The sequence below is a fragment of the Achroia grisella genome, unplaced genomic scaffold, assembly GCF_030625045.1.
Source record: "Achroia grisella isolate CSIRO2021 unplaced genomic scaffold, CSIRO_AGI_Agris_v1 utg1295, whole genome shotgun sequence".
Classification (NCBI taxonomy): Eukaryota; Metazoa; Arthropoda; class Insecta; order Lepidoptera; family Pyralidae; genus Achroia; species Achroia grisella.
This window is the reverse complement of record NW_026712613.1, coordinates 1,109,422-1,127,303: the sequence shown is the minus strand read 5'-3', so window position 1 is coordinate 1,127,303 and position 17,882 is coordinate 1,109,422. Positions and strand designations below refer to the sequence as shown.

Genomic DNA, 17,882 nt, shown 5'->3' with positions numbered 1-17,882 from the left:
TTAAATGAATATTTATTGCTTAACACTATTTCGTTTATGAATGTGGTCATTATTAAACAAAATATGAGGGTAGATATTCCTCCTTAACCGTATCTTAGACCTCTATGATAAACTTTAGTTGTCCCAATATATATATACGTACGTTGATTGTTGTTGTATGCCGGAGTGGTTCCAATAAGCGCGGCCTCGAACAGCCACTCCCCGAATAGGTGGAAGATGGAGTTGACCTTCGGCCGCAGTGGAGCCAGCGGCGGCTTCTCCGTCTCACATACTGTCAGAAAAATACAAGTCGTATCATCCAAAATGGTACCGATTTACTAAGTAAAATTTATACTAAGTCAACAAGATACAAATAATCGTACTCATAAATACAAAATGTTTGTATCGTATGAGGAATCGAATCCGCAACCATCAGACCAGCAGAACTAAGCCAGTGTGCTAAACTGCTCAACTACTATTTTGAACATTCTACCATCAATCTATTTTAACAGTTATCCCATCAAAAACATAAATGTGAAATGATAGCCGAGTTTAATATTTTGATATATGCCTTGATTGTTGACTTCTACGACAAAAGAGATGAGATCTAAATGGGTGCCAAGTTCAATGGTCTGTCCTGAAATGTATTTATAACAATATAAAATATCATTTCTTCTTATAACTTAGGATAATATACTGTAGCCTAAGTTCTAACTTGGCCAGTTCTCATATACCAATTATTACTTTCGATTGCTAGTTACTACTAATATTAAAATAGGAACCGACAAGTAACATGTTTAGAACTTGCGAAGGCTACAGTATATTTCGTATATGAAAACTAGCCAAGTTAGACCTTAGGCTACAGTATATTATCCTAATTTATAAGAAGAAATGATATTTTATATTGTTATAAATACATTTCAGGACAGACCATTGAACTTGGCACCCATTTAGATCTCATCTCTTTTGTCGTAGAAGTCAACAATCAAGGCATATATCAAAATATTAAACTCGGCTATCATTTCACATTTATGTTTTTGATGGGATATCATTACTTTTTGTACATAAATTATACGAGGTACTTATTTATAACTAAATTAATACTAAATTATTTTTGATAAATTACTGTATTTTCGTATATTTACGGGGTATAATTGTCTTTTTTTTGTGTTATTTTCTATATTTTCTTGTAACTTTTAAATGTTCAAGTGCAATGCCAATTCAGTATCAGGAATTTTTGGGCAAATCGGGGCGGTATAACGTCCACAGATGGTTGTACTCTACAATAGAGCTCTCGTGACTTGGATCTAAATTATTAAGACGTACTCCATCTAAGGTTTTAACTCTGGAGAGTCCAACGTAAACCTGCCCTTTATTAAATATAGAGGAGCCTATGTTGAGAAGAGGACTGCCAAAACTAAGGCCTTGTGATTTGTAGATAGTAATAGCATATGTTAAGCAAATACGGAATTGTTCTCTTTCAACATATACATTATTTAATATCTGAAACTTCGTATTGACACGTTATAGTTCATAAAGACGATTATATAACAAATTGACTGTTATCTATGGAATTCTCAAGAAAACAATTTGTTACCAATGAGTTCTCATTCTCGAGTTAACTATACATTCCTACTTATAACTGTACTAAAATTATTATTAATTTTTGGTTTAAACTATTGTCTATACCATACGTATTTACTAAAATAATATAACCACAAATATATAAGTATAATTTAAGAAAACTATGAATTTCGTAGCATAAATACCAACCGTATAGGTTAGTTCAACGTTTTATCGCACCGCTCCCACACGGCGCCGCGGCGCCCTATACCGATATGCCTATTATTTAATAATTATTTATAAAAATAATGATCTTACACTATCGATGTGCGCTAAATATTGAAACAATAATTAATACCAAATCTCAGTTAATAACATAATAAATACGAAATTCGACTATACTCCTAGTTATAAGTACAGTATATTTTAGACAGAATCTAAATTATAGCAACTAGTGTTTACCGCTCAATGCAATATTTGAAGTTTGCTAGTTATCGACACTGATGTGAAGGGGTCAATGTAAATTGGTAATGATCGACGTTTTCATACAATATTACTATCTGTCCAGTACAAGATGAGATTTTCGCCAGGGATCAATGTCAATTGGTGGCTATCGACGTTTTCATAGAATTTTAGTATTCGTCCAGTATAAGTTGAAATAGAATCAATTAAAGTGAAAAATTGTAGTAAAATGATAACAATTTACCAGTTTCAGATTTTTTCCTTTATATTCACCTAATTACCTATCTGCATGCCAAATTTGAACTTCCTAGGTCATCTGGAAGTGGGTTATAATTTTGATCTATAGTTGATCAGTGATAAAAATGACGATTTTTGGACATTAATATCTAAATACCGTTTGAGATATGTTTATGAAATTTGGAACACATATTTATCTCGCAAGTCTCAATATATGAACCAAATTTGACAGGTTTGTGTGAAAGAGTTTTTGAGTTATGAGGGGGTCAAAAGTGGCTCCAAATGGTTCGTGTAAATATACACACGGTGCTGCTTGCCAGTTTACTTGAAACTCGGCTTGACACGCTGCCGCGTGTCTAGATATTAATAGGTACTTCAAGGGGGGGAGGGGATTAATAATGTGGACTAATGACCCCATTACTAGCAATGCACCATGTCAGGTTGACCTCCACGCGGTTCCTCCTGGAAACCATCGTGATAAATTCTTGGTGAATTTGTCACGATGGGCTATCTCACCTGACCTCACGCTCATCTTATCATCCTCCACTAGTGCCCCGCCAGCGTAAACCGTTAGCGCAGGCCAGGGGGAGGAGCAGGGGAGCGCCATTTCATTATCATTTAAAAAAAAAATAGGTACTTCAATATTTGTCTACTTTCGGAGGGCGAAAGAAGACAAATATTGAACTAAGTAAATGTAAAAATAAGACTAACCTTGCGAGGATATAGAGTTGGGCGGCGTGGTTGGTGCCACGCTGGGTGGCCGACTGCCCGTCAGACCGATCAGCGACGTACGAGGGGTACCTACGGCATTTCAGCAAACATATACCAACTAACTTTCACATATTTTATCGAATTAAGCATTATTTGCGGATGTCCATTTCATTGCTCAATGGATTTGTATTATTTTATTTTATTCCGCTGCTTTTAGCATGTGTATGACCACAAATATTTAGTGCGGAAACCGGACCACTACTACTTACTACTTACAAACGTTAGGATCTTCTCAATTGGTGATTAAATTCCGACCGGTGAGTAAAAGTACCACATTGCCACAACTTACATAGGATTATATTATATAAACTTAAAAACTAAGTAGAATATATTAACAATGAACTTATAATCACTAGTCATTTTTCTATATTATTTTGTAATTCTGCTTGGCAACAGTTCCAGAAGTCAAAAAATTCACCCGTTGTTTTTTTTTAGTAATGTTAATATTACTTAATTGAATGTTTATATAATAATTAAATTGTTATGTCTAAAAGTTGAAATTCCTGCTCTTGAACAACCAAAACGCCATGTACTTTTGTAATATGTATACCTACTCGTAGTTCACAATAGTACACAAAAAAATCTCTATTATAAATCCAAGATTGATAAACAGCCTACAATCATCTGTAATATACAAATACATAGTGAAAATATTACAGTGCATCAGCGTACCATTACCAACTCTATGAATAGCAGCATTGGCAATAAAAAATCAACACTTTTTTTAAACATACCTAATCCCAACACACATATTTATCAAATCAACCCAAAAAACCAGTGTACCCAAAAATAGACCAATTAGACTTTGTGCAGATTCAGTTCGAAGTTAATTTATTTAGTTGTTTCATTTACTAAAGTTTGTAGAAACTGATTGTGTGGGTGTCTTTGTCCTCTAGCATTTTAGCCGAATATTTTATTGAAATCCTGCGATCTACCAATTACATACTTATAGAAATCTTAAATGAAACAGTTCATTACACAAAACTGGAATATTTTTTTTTTATTTTATTAAGAGAATAAACATAAATGTGAATATTATTCTTAGTAACTAGGTACTTATTTATCTTTATATCAGTGTAAGTATTGCGTCTGAGCATCTTCCACTAGTTTAGCATTAATTAGGTTTGTAGTTGGAGATTGCCAACCTTTTTTACGACTTTTGTTGCGCAGTCTGGTCTACGTATTTATATTTTTTGGTTTGCCACGATCTACTAGTCTGTCAGTCGCGATCGACCTGTTAGCCATCCCTGTGTTAAACTATCTGTAGACAATATGTTGCGACGTACTTTTGTCGGGCGGCTTGTCTCGGGGCCGCGCGGTGGAGACGCTGAAGGACTTGGCCAGCCGGCGGTGCGCCGGGGGCGTGTCCTCCTCGCACGCGCCCTCCGCGCCTCCCGCGCCCCCCGCCGCGCCCCCGGACCCCGCCCCGCCCCCGCCCCCGCCCCCGCCCCCGCACTCCACCCACCACCGCTCTGCGCCCCGCCCTGGCCCCGCACATCAAACACATGGCTATTCGTACTCGCAAATTTAAACATGGAATCATACTAGGTAGGAATCGTCTTACAAAGACTGAATATATACAAAGTGTAAGCTCTGAGGAGCACTCACTCAATTTGGACAGTGGTATTTTCCAATATGAACATCAATGGTACAAGAACTTAAGCTGTATAATAATGACTTTATATCATGTTTTTATATAGTAGTTATGGCGAACAGCTCAGTATTAAATATCACGAATATGCATTTTTTTATTTAATGTTTGGGCTATTTCCAGATGATTTAGTCCTACAGCACTGCGATCTACATACATTCCCCTTTTCAAAGTTAACTACTTAGGCCCGATAAGGACAAGAATTGAAAGATATTCTTGAGAGCGATGGTTTTTATCTCCTCAAGATTGAGTGTAACTTTCCATAGGCGATAATATTATTTATGAGCTCACGATATTTCGACATAATAACCAGCGTCTTCACGGAGCCCGATCAGTCAAAACGTGACCGTATCGTTAGCACAAAATTCTATTTATGAATCCCTAACAATGATAAGTAAAGATTGTCGCAACCAAGTCACATCTATAAATCTATATACTCCAATATTGCAGAATGAGCACTGTCTGAAAGCTTCTACTCTATATATTCGAATATTTTATAATAACATAAAAATCCAATAAACAATACGAATAGCCATGTAAAATGCCACCATGAGGAAATAACACATAATGCGACACCTAGACAATGACAGACAAATAAAAAATAACAGTATAATAGTAAAATCACATTGTAGGTATCACATTTTGCAATCTACATCCCCAAACCACCTTTAAATAATAAAGTCAAAGATAAAAGTAGTAAGATCATATAGAATACGCAATTTAATTACATTTCTAAATAAAATACATTAAAATTTTAAACTCAACTTTGTTAATTATATATAAAATCGCTTAGAATTCGTTTTTAAATTGCGTTAAGTTCAGACTTAATACCAAATAATTAAGAATTTAATAATTCTCTTGAATAGAAAATGTATTTTCAGATTTATAACCAAGATTCAATCAGTAGATATAATACAAAATATATTATAAAAATGTGCAATACAGAATTGTACATTTTTATAAAAGAAGAAAAAAATATATGTAACCCAGTAAAAGAAATGAACTAAATGTCAGTGGAGGTCTAACTGAAATAGTGCTCAGATTTTCAGGTATGAAGTAGTAGGCGATAATAATGACATTTATGTAAAAATCATGAATTTTTACACAATTACATTACTTTACCAAATTAATCCAATTGTCTTTTTTTTATATATGTATATAGCACAGGGGATAAACGTGTTCAACGGCTCAAATGATTACCGGCGCCCATGAGCACCCCCCGCAACACCAGGGATATTGCGTTGCTGGTCTTTTAACAAGGAATAAGCTCTTTTCTTGAAGGTTTCAATGTACTATCGGTGCGGAAATACCATTGAGGGAAGGTCTAATATGATTTATATTTTATTAGAATGATTTATTCGATTATGTGATTTCTGTAATCGTAATATTGGTAGATTTCGATATATTCCATCGATAATCGAATATATCGAAATCTACGAAGAACTAATTCTAAAGGTGGTCACATTTAGAATTGGTATAATCCTAAATCCATTAATCCACAGGATTATTTTAAACGTAGATTCATTAATCCACGTTTCGCACGAGTTTTGACAGATTTTTGTAAGAAGACCGTAGGGGTGTTTCGTGCCCGTTGCCGAGCATTAAGAAACCTTAACACGTTGATTACTGAGCACTTTTTAAATTAGACCTTATTATATAAAACATATTTGCATACAAACAATACACACAAATAATGCTATTGAGTCTGTAAGAAACCAGAATTTCTTAAGCGTCGTTCACACAATGAATGTAGGCTTAAACAAAACACAACTACAGGCATGCAACATATTGTACGTGTATCTATTATATGTTGTGTGTCTATTTATTAAACAAATATGTTTTTGTCTGTGATATAATTAAAATATATATGTATAACTCAATAGAATTTGAAATACATACATATATATTATCTGCAATGTATTTCGTGCACTATTAAAATTTAACGTGTTTCACATACAGCTAATTATTTAATGTTTATGTGTTTGGCAGATATGAATAGTGTAGGTACTTTGTGTATTATACAATATACGCTAATGTAGAACTAATTTACAGATTCCAAGTTGTGTGGTAGATAATACTAAAAAAAAAAACGCACGTGCAAAATTTCAATACTTTAAATAAATATACAGTCCCGATTCAAGCTAAAAGTGTATTATTTTAGTATTGGAAACGCAGTGCACATTAATGTGCTATTAAACATAAAGTATATTGGTATTGGTCTTTGTTATAATTTGTAATTTGTAACTGACATTGTAAATAGAATTTCATATTTAAAAATATAGTAAAAAGCACTCTTTCACGGGCGATTAGGCTTTCACAGAAAATAATGTGCATATAAATGTAGGCAAAAAGAACGGAAGAGAGACCGCAAGTGCCACGCGCGCATTTTCGCGTTCTTCAATTGTATTTTAGAATTTTAAATAAAATTTGAAAAGAAAGTGAAATGACAAGACACATACATGCTATATCGCGGGAATGAGTGAACACAAAAAATACTTAAATGCAATACAATCACTCATGACTACGCGCGCTGGCTTTCCCGCTCTAATTAACGTGTCGTGTAAAGACAGCTATTTACATGCACACTCTCGCGAAAGACGATTAGCGCGAGAAAGAGCGTACGTGGACAGGCAGCTATTGCGAGGCTTATACCAAATAGATATTTTATCTTTACAATTCAATAATATTTATTAAACCAAGTATGTGCAGTGGTGTGTAGTGGGGTGAACCGAGGTGAGGTGGTGTGAGATGAGGCGTGTTGGTACGTTACCGAGGAAGGCGTCGACGTGTGCGGCGAGTCCCCGCATGGCCTTGTGGAAGATGGCCGGCAGCGCCGCCAGGCATGGATGCTGCCACGGCTCTCGCGTTCCCCCCGACATCGAGTACTGCCCAGTAACAAACAGACAAATATTATAAAAACTAGCCGATCCGTGTGTTGGAAACCACAACATTTCATTCACATAATTTTTTCATTTTGTTTTACCGTGTTGGCAACACTTCCACATTCTTGTAATAGGATTTCGATGTGAATAAAGGAACACACAAACCGCCTAACAATTTCATTGTTTTTAAGACCTTAACTACAGTCCGCTACCTATCATTTTTTGTTGTTGTTTATATTGTATTTTTTACATTGCACTGAATAAAATATTTTTCTTTCTTTCTTCTTTCCTATCATAACAAGTTCAGACATGGTCCTTCGAGCCGGATAGCTTTATCTATGTAACTTCATCTACATCACACTTACTTGACATTTATCGTTTCGCTTCCTTGATATCTTTTTAAATTATAGCCTATGTATCATTGTGACATATAAGCTATAGCGCAAAGTTTCTTCAAAATCCGTTCCGTATTTTTTGCGTGAAAGAGTAACAAACAACCTTCCATCCATACTCACAAACTTTCACATTTATAATATTAGTAAGATAATATGCCTGGACAACTTTCAAAACGCCATATAGACCCAGGGTAAGCAGAGCTTACGAGTATGTTATGAGTACTAGATAACTGATATAAATACTTAATTTTTTATACCTACATAATATATTATACATAGACAACATCCATACAATACATACATACTCATGAACACATTGTTTATATTCATGAATCGAAAAACCGACCATCGGATAGAAAGTGGTGTGATAATTACCACAAAAGTCGCAGAACAAAAAAGTAACGACCTCAGCGGTCTAGCGGGTTATGATAAACGTCGTTTTAGAACCCACCTGTAGGAAGTCAGGTGTCTGGCTGATGACGTGTGGTCGACACAAGTCGACTGGGTTCCCGATGGTGTGCAGCATACGGTACCAGCTCTGCATCACAGCTTCCGCGCTCATATCGGCCGGCACCAGGTTTGAATCCTCTTCACCTTGACAATCATTAGATAATAAACAAACATCTGTTAAATCATATTTACTGAACAAAGTCTATTACTCACTAAATGACTACTTGAATGACGAGCGCGCATGACAATAGTAGTTCATGCACGCGATTTCCATATAATGTTAGACATAGACACCTATTTAAATACGCATTGTAAATAAACTGGCTTCTTAAAAAAATTAGTAATTCAGTTAAGATTCTTGCCAGTTCTTCTCAATTGGATCTATATACTGAACTGGACAGTAGGGAAAAAAATGTAATAATAAAAATTTGACGTTAATAAGCGGCTAAAATGTCTTACATGAATAAATGATTTTTGAACTTGTATTTGAATAATATATATGTAAAACAGATTTATGCACGTATTGTTATCCAGTAGTGGACGTCTTCTGGGCTGAAATGATGATGATGATGATGATGATGATGATGATGATGATGATGATGATGATGATGATGATGATGATGATGATGATGATGTGCGGATCGTAGCATTTTCTTACAACATATACTTACTTATAGGCATGGCTGGGAATGTGGGTCCATACATGTGCTTCAGCAGCCTGGCAGTCAGACAGAGCGATGCGCGAGTCCACTGCTCGGTCAGTGGGGCCCGGTGTCTCCATCTGATGCATTGCTCGCGCAGTGTACGCCACAGTGGAGGTGAGGGAAAACATCTGTGGATAATAATTATATTATTACTTCTATAAGATTATCACTAATCATATTTTATTACATTGTAGTATTGTAAACATGTTCAAGATTTATTTGAAAGGCATACGAGCCGAGTTTCATGTCAGTTCTTCTCATCTCGAAATCATTCCGAGCTGATGGTAGATTTGACATATCATAAGAATCTATAACAGACCTACATGAATAAAGATATTTTTTAATTTTTAATGATGATTTTTTAATTCTGACATGAATAAGATTATCATTCATTATAGTTGATCACTCCTAATTGCTGCGTGTGATTTAGTGCGGGAAAACCTTGCATTGAATTTAACTTTTTTTATTTTTTTTTTATTTTTTGTGATCACTCTTTAGCACGTAATAACGTGTATGATTCAAGTCTTTTCATTGTCGTGGTCTCGATTCCATGCACCTTACTAACTTTTGTATCAATGAGTATGATTGTTTGTATAGGTCTGAGTGTTTTCTATGTATATTATTTAGGTAATGACACAAAAAGTATCTATTTATTTATATCAGTTTGTCTAGTACCCATAACACAAGCTCTGCTTAGCTCGAGACTCGATGACTTCGTGTGAAATGTTCAGAGATATATTATTATATGTTGTAGCGCCAGCAGCGCGCGCCACTCATACAAAGTGTAGTGGTACCTGTGGCAGGCGAGGATCCAGACCTCGGAGAGCACGCAGAGCACGCGGTCGGTGAGCTGGTCGGCGGCGGCGTGGTGCGGCGCGGGCGGCGCCAGTAGCGCGGCCGCCGCCGCCAGCAGCAGCGCCAGCAGCGCGCGCCACTCATACAAAGTGTAGTGGTACCTGTGGCAGGCGAGGATCCAGACCTCGAAGAGCACGCAGAGCACGCGGTCGGTGAGCTGGTCGGCGGCGGCGTGGTGCGGCGCGGGCGGCGCCAGTAGCGCGGCCGCCGCCGCCAGCAGCAGCGCCAGCAGCGCGCGCCACTCATACAAAGTGTAGTGGTACCTGTGGCAGGCGAGGATCCAGACCTCGAAGAGCACGCAGAGCACGCGGTCGGTGAGCTGGTCGGCGGCGGCGTGGTGCGGCGCGGGCGGCGCCAGCAGCGCGGCCGCCGCCGCCAGCAGCAGCGCCAGCAGCGCGCGCCACTCATACAAAGTGTAGTGGTACCTGTGGCAGGCGAGGATCCAGACCTCGAAGAGCACGCAGAGCACGCGGTCGGTGAGCTGGTCGGCGGCGGCGTGGTGCGGCGCGGGCGGCGCCAGTAGCGCGGCCGCCGCCGCCAGCAGCAGCGCCAGCAGCGCGCGCCACTCATACAAAGTGTAGTGGTACCTGTGGCAGGCGAGGATCCAGACCTCGAAGAGCACGCAGAGCACGCGGTCGGTGAGCTGGTCGGCGGCGGCGTGGTGCGGCGCGGGCGGCGCCAGTAGCGCGGCCGCCGCCGCCAGCAGCAGCGCCAGCAGCGCGCGCCACTCATACAAAGTGTAGTGGTACCTGTGGCAGGCGAGGATCCAGACCTCGAAGAGCACGCAGAGCACGCGGTCGGTGAGCTGGTCGGCGGCGGCGTGGTGCGGCGCGGGCGGCGCCAGTAGCGCGGCCGCCGCCGCCAGCAGCAGCGCCAGCAGCGCGCGCCACTCATACAAAGTGTAGTGGTACCTGTGGCAGGCGAGGATCCAGACCTCGAAGAGCACGCAGAGCACGCGGTCGGTGAGCTGGTCGGCGGCGGCGTGGTGCGGCGCGGGCGGCGCCAGTAGCGCGGCCGCCGCCGCCAGCAGCAGCGCCAGCAGCGCGCGCCACTCATACAAAGTGTAGTGGTACCTGTGGCAGGCGAGGATCCAGACCTCGAAGAGCACGCAGAGCACGCGGTCGGTGAGCTGGTCGGCGGCGGCGTGGTGCGGCGCGGGCGGCGCCAGCGCGGCCGCCGCCGCCAGCAGCAGCGCCAGCAGCGCGCGCCACTCATACAAAGTGTAGTGGTACCTGTGGCAGGCGAGGATCCAGACCTCGAAGAGCACGCAGAGCACGCGGTCGGTGAGCTGGTCGGCGGCGGCGTGGTGCGGCGCGGGCGGCGCCAGTAGCGCGGCCGCCGCCGCCAGCAGCAGCGCCAGCAGCGCGCGCCACTCCGCCGCTCCCAGTGCTCCGCCGCCCGCCAGCGAGCGCGCCAGCCGCAGTACGCGGTGGCACAGCAGCGCCTGCTTGCTGATCAGGTCGCCGCCTATTCAGCCATCGACATCAACATTTGTATTTATTGTACTCGATTTTTATATTCCAATAATTAATCTCATAAAGATTGTAACAGAATAGCAGAGGGGGTGGAGTCACTGCCGCCTCTGAATTGTATAGCGTTTTGTCTCGAATATCTTTTAATTTTATTGTAAACAGGAATTGCAACAGTTCACTATTTCAGGCAAATAAACATTATTATTATAATTACTGTTCCGGATTAAAGGGCCCGCCTGAGGGCCTTCGAGCCGGATAAAGCTGAACGATTTATTTTTGTACTTTTGATTTATTTCAATGATCCCTCTCATTAATATTTCTTAGTTCATTTTTACATTCCTTAGAGTGTTTAAAAATTTCCATATAAACTTACCCAACTCCATTTGGTATATAAACGAGAGAGCTTGTAACAAAACAACATTTTTTTTGTAAAAAAAATAATAAGGATCAACTTTTTCTTCATAAATCGATTTGCGAGAAATTTTCTTTATTGCTCCACAATAAGATATTAGTTGCGATGGTAAGGTAAGGAAAATCATATAAAACGAGCGCTCACTTTCGTCGGGGCGCGGCAGGAAGAGGTTCTGCAGGTGTCGGAGCAGCTTGCGCGCGTAGCGGTGCGGCTGCGCCAGCACGGGCGGCGGCGTGGCGGGCGGCGGCGGCGCCTGCGGAGCGCCGGCCGGCAGCAGCGGCGCCAGCCACGCGCAGCACACGCGCACGCAGTCCCGCAGCGCCTCGTGCTCGCTCAGCGGCAGCGCCAGGCCGAACCGCACCACCTCCAGCACCCACTCCACCTGCGCACCGCGGGTGTTACACCTCACATAATAATCATTATTGCAAAATTTAATTCAATTCAGTTTCTTGCAAGTTCTTCTAAATTTATATACTGAACTGGATGGTAAGGCAAAATTATAATATAAAAATTTGATGTTCATAAGCGGCTATAATATCCTAAATAAATAAATTATTTTTTAATTTGAATTTGCAACTATTATCTGACGGCGGCGACGTCTAGTGGTTTAGCACACCGCCTTGCTTCAGATGGTTGCGGGTTCTATTCCTCGCACAAACATTTGTATTCAGAAGTATGATTATTTGAGTCTATTTTCTATGTATATTATGTATTTTAAAAAAATATTAAATTTTAATATCAGTTATCTATTACCCATAACAGGAGCTCTGCTTATCGTGGGACTAGATGGCACTGTGTTAATTGTCCAGGGTTATTTATTTTAAATCATGAAACCATCTCCTAAATGACAACCACAATAAAAGTAGATGATATTAAAGAAAATACTATTTTGTAAAGGAACTAACTTCTGCATCACTTGTAAGTGGACTGGGCTCATGGGAAGCCAGCTGTCTCATGACTGCTAGCACCACATCGCGGCCGCCCACTGCTTTCAGGACACCCTGCCCGCCGCCTTCCAGCGGCAGCGAGCTCCATTCCTCGTACATGCCGCCACTCTCCTTATTCTAAAATTATAAATCACAACATATAGCAAAAGATGAAAGAAGGTGCTTATCAATGACTGTAAAAAAGAAATATGTTAAGAGGAAAATACACAGCATTTAGTGTGTGTACAAAAAATGGCGAAAAATTAATAAATTGAGGGTTTTGGACTATTAACAGCACTGCGGCCTGCATAGATCTATTGTACTCACCAAGTTTCAATATTTTGTATGTAGACTCATCAGGGACAAGAATTGAAGGTTATTCTTAGTAGTAATGGTATTTATCTCCTCAGGATATAGTGTATACTTTCCAAAGGATATATTTCATTTATGCATGAGTGGGCTATAATATAAGAACTGCAAACTAGTTCTTATTTCAATTTAACTTCTTTTTAATTATTTCTATTTAAATTGGTTATTAGTCGCAAGACCACAAACAGATATGTTGAGTACTACTTGATTTGTAGGCGGTGAGCACCTCAATTAGCAAATTAATAATACAGAGATCTGTTTACTTAACCGAACAATCTTCCTGTAACTGGTTTAACATCCAAGTAATTTATTTTAGTATACAGAGATTGTATAGGGGCGTATACTAATATCCTTGCAACAGAACTACGAGACCCATTGCAATGCAGAAGATTTAAGAGACTCCATGCATGGGATTTCATTCACCGATGAGACAGTTTTCTCACTAGAGGTACAGTTCTCTCCCGTCAACAGTCCCATAACAAATCTCTTAAAGGGTTGGTAAACCGATTGCAAAATGCAAAAGGAAAAAAAAAATTTTGAAGAAATTATTAATAACTTCATCCCATGAAAACAATAATAATTAAGGTATACAAGTTGAAAGGAACAAAAACACTCAACTGCCTAGAATGCTGTTAAAAGTATTAAATGAAATCACTCTGAATACCTACAGTATCTAATTACATTAGGTAATTGTGTTGTGTATAGGTTTGTATGATGTTATCAGTATAAACATGCATGCATTAATTTTAGATACATCAATATTTCTATTGAGTATATATGTAATGAGTAAAACATAAATAAAATATAGTTAAATCATAAATTTGCTTTTCTTTATTTATCAATATACATATACTAATATTATAAAGAGAAAAGATTATATTTTTTGTATGAATATTTATAATAGATGAAATAAAAAATACTTAAGTGTTTTAAACAATTCTTACATCTACAGAGAACTAAATCAATAGCTAATACAAGGCCAACTGCAATGTCTTACAGACTCATATTTTTCTAATGTGATAAAAATGCATGTACAAATTTCAAAGGAAGCAGAGTGTTACTAGTATTATTCTGGTATGATGTATATGTATACATAATATACATTTTTATATGATTACATGACTGGATGAGATAGGAATATCATGGACATTGTTGAGTAGTAATGTTGTAATGAATAACTCAAACTCAAAATTAATAATTAAGTTTAACGGTTTAGATCATGGTTTTGGTCACTAATGAACATTAAATTTTTATCACCATCCTTGCCTTATATGCCACACTAGATATGACATTTCATTAAGTATATGTTTCCAAATGTGGGAGGAATAAGTTTGTTTAATAAATATCTTACATGAATATAATATATAATGCAATATTGTTTTTCGTATATAATTGTGTACATGAATTATACATAAAAATAATAGTAATTTAAACGTAATAGCTAAATAGTCCTATGATAAAAAATACAAATAAAAACAAACTAAAGTCGACATGTTATGTAGAAAAGATAAAACTTGAGTTTTAAGTAATACTAAATTGTTAATACGTAATCTAAGTTCATAAATATAACATCTGGAAAATATAATGGTTACCTTATGATTAACTATGTTAAAGATTCCCACATTCATAAATAATGAGTAACGGTGTTTCGCGTCAGCAAAATTTCTCAATACAATAACAATCTGTTATGTGCTTGCTTACTTGCTCAGTGTTTTGAGCAACTTAATGTTCACGGTGGAAAGATTTTAGTGAAGAATTTTCCACTGTAAATGTATCTTTATTTAAATTGATATGAAAATCTATTAGAAATCGTAAGTTAGAATTTTCATATAAATCGCAAAACATAAATAAAAACCAAATCAAATCAGCAGTTAACTGTCAATGTCAATTTTCTCCATAATGACGTTTGTGGAACAGAATACGAATCACAGAATACCAATATCCTAATACGAATACCTAAGAACAAGATCTAACAGCCTAACAGGAAATCACTTCTCATTCCTTGCTAGGAACCGTTTTTCAATTTATTTATACTTAGTGTACAATGTAAAACTTTGGAATTTATTAAAATTAGAAAAAGAGAATACAAACCACGTGTGTTTAACCGGAATAAAAACTCGATTGTATATTAAAAAGCTTGGTTACACGGGTTCGAAATTATTGTTTTTTCACCATCTATTATCGAGTAGTCACTCTACTTAAAAATAAACGATATACATAAATGAAATGAGTTTGACTCTCTAACCCACAGAGATTTAGCACTCGTACTTACTCGTATAGCTACTAATGGTTGCAAGTACAATTCCGAGCGCGATGCAAAAATCTTTATTTATGAGTATGATTTTTTTTATGCCTGGACATTTTTATGTATATACAAAGAAGTCTATGTACCCAAAATATAGACTCTAAGCTTGGCTTACTAGATGAGGGTGTATGAATTGTCCAGGATTTTTGTTATTGTTCAATTTATTAAACCACCGATCTTAAATCCTTAGATATTTAATGTACTTACTGTATACCATTAATACTTATTTTATTCAGTATTTATTTATTTTCAGTACTATTACACCATTTGTAAGTAATAAGACAAAAAAGATGGAATATTTAATTATATTATGTATGATACACTTCAAAACAAAATATTAAAAATACTGTCATGAATTATTGAATCACTTAAGATCAATCTTAATAGTATCGAAAAGAAAGTACAATTAGTTATACATAGCAAGGAACACTTATGAATATATTAGTTTAAAAATTTTTACTGTTGAAATGACAAATGCATAACAATAGAAAAAAGATCTTTAGTTAGTACAGATTAATATTTTTTTTACCATTTTAACAACCTGTTTAATTGTCCTATGGTCACATTCAGATTTTATACTTATTTGTCAGAATTGAGACTTGAAAAGACAAAGATAAAAACCCACAAACATAATTTCAGTTAAGCATTTTTTGACACATTGATAGACAAAAAGTATCACTAGTCTATTTTCATTATATGGCAATTTAGAATACCAAAATTTATGTACAATTAAAATTGACTAGTAACATAATACATTCTTAATCTCACTACAAACGAGCACCAAATAAAGCATAATCAGTCACATTATAATCACAGAATCAAATAATTACACATTGTTTAACAAGAGAGTTATTTATCACCTTGTCCATTAGACACAATCTCTTCATACTTGGACTTCCATTTTCTCACTTCATTCTCCAATTCTTTTGTTTTCTCTTTCTCTTCCTCTAATGAAGCTAGAGCATTTTCCATATCATTCTTCATGTCCTCATAGCTCTGTGACTGCGATGCTCTTATTGTGCTAGCCAAAACTGTATCTTTAGCCAATCTGACTGTGTCATCAGCCTGCCTAATGATAGCTTCAGCCTTTAAACGCAGCTCATCCTGGATTATCAGCATTGTAATAAGACGTCTTATGACAAATGTTAAAAATATAGCAAAGCTAGTGATGTAAAAGTTTCTCTGGGCTCTAAATAATTTCACATTCCCTTTCATTTCACTAGTTAAATGTACATGGCTATCACCAGAATGTGCATATTTCCTCATTTCTCTGATAGCATCCAACAGGAATACTCCTAAAATGCCCAGGAATATGTAGAAATAGACACCTATATGGGATTGGAACATGGAAAACAAACGTGACTTGAAGAACTGGTGCCAGCGTCTAGGACTAAAAATGGGCAGCATCATTAGTATTACTACAGCTATTTCGAAGTACAGGTACCCTGCAATAAATGTCCATTGTACAGACATTCTCTTCAATTACCAGAGATAGTTTGTCCAAGGAAATGCTGATGAAATTCTTTCTTGATTCTTCGTAATTTTCGCGCAGGTTGATATTAGTAAAATGAAAATGTATATGTAAAGTCGATAACACTCACAAGTTTAGATAAGACTGTGTTTTTTAAAAAGAAATGATAAAATCGATAACGTGAAATATATCGGAGAATTAAAGAAAATATTAATTATTTTTCTTGATACTTCGATTCACAGTTTAATTAATATCAACAGATATAGTATATTTTGAGGACGATAGTTTTGTTTAGTTTACAAGAATACTGGAGAGAAAAAGAGATGACACTACTTTTGTCTGTAGTATTTTCAAATCCAGTAATTTCGTAATATTCTTGATACTAACCATAATGTCGAACAACTGTCATTGCTTTTTAATTTTTTTAATAATGCTTTATTCATGACCATGGATACAAGTCCTTCAGTCGAATACATTTTTATAATGAATTTAATACAAAACGTAAGAAATAAACTATTATATAAGCTTAGACAGTACAATTTTAGTAATAATTCATTAATATTAAATTTTTTCCACAGTATGTACAATGTAGTTATATATTGGAATAAAATATGCAAAGTGAGATAGCAAATCTTGAACGCGGCGGGGAATTTTGTGATGTTCCTTTGCGATGTCACTAATGTCACTGACAAGAATCAACCGTTGTATGTTGAAAACTTGGCATTCAAATATAATATGGTTTATGTCAGCATTTATCTTGAAACAGTGGTTGCATCTGTTGTCATTTGTGATTTTAATTCTGTTGAGATGGGATGGAACTAAACAATGGCCGAAACGTAGACGATTGATGATAGTGATAAATTTTCTATTGTAATATTTGAATTTGCTGTACCAAATAAGTCTGGCTGTAATTCTGCATACCATTTTCCTTTATTTTCTGTGGTTATGTTCCAGTACTCTTTCCACACTCTTCGTAAG

General features: G+C 37.4%; 2 protein-coding genes across 2 annotated transcripts in view; both read right to left on the bottom strand.

Annotated features, from left to right (window-relative positions):
* LOC131855021 (ral GTPase-activating protein subunit beta) overlaps positions 1-14,981 on the bottom strand; it is a 29,511-nt gene extending 14,530 nt beyond the window's left edge. Inside the window, exons 1-10 of the mRNA XM_059206229.1 lie at positions 14,721-14,981; positions 12,739-12,897; positions 11,978-12,215; positions 11,182-11,416; positions 9,062-9,222; positions 8,392-8,534; positions 7,434-7,548; positions 4,299-4,496; positions 2,953-3,042; positions 143-271 (exon numbers count right to left, since the gene is read on the bottom strand). Of these exons, the coding sequence (XP_059062212.1) occupies positions 143-271; positions 2,953-3,042; positions 4,299-4,496; positions 7,434-7,548; positions 8,392-8,534; positions 9,062-9,222; positions 11,182-11,416; positions 11,978-12,215; positions 12,739-12,897; positions 14,721-14,756 (1,504 nt within the window). The 5' untranslated portion in view covers positions 14,757-14,981. The remainder of the gene's footprint in view (positions 1-142; positions 272-2,952; positions 3,043-4,298; positions 4,497-7,433; positions 7,549-8,391; positions 8,535-9,061; positions 9,223-11,181; positions 11,417-11,977; positions 12,216-12,738; positions 12,898-14,720) is intronic.
* Positions 14,982-15,749: 768 nt separating this feature from the next.
* Positions 15,750-17,153, bottom strand: LOC131855042 (B-cell receptor-associated protein 31-like). The gene has a single exon (XM_059206255.1). The coding sequence runs from the start codon at positions 16,904-16,906 to the stop codon at positions 16,283-16,285; it is 624 nt and encodes a 207-aa protein (XP_059062238.1). The 5' UTR covers positions 16,907-17,153; the 3' UTR covers positions 15,750-16,282.
* Between the last annotated feature and the right edge of the window lie 729 nt (positions 17,154-17,882).

What these genes read in the sequence shown, in the direction of transcription:
- LOC131855042 (XM_059206255.1), bottom strand. Translation starts at nt 16,906, where the DNA reads ATGTCTGTACAATGGACATTTATTGCAGGGTACCTGTACTTCGAAATA.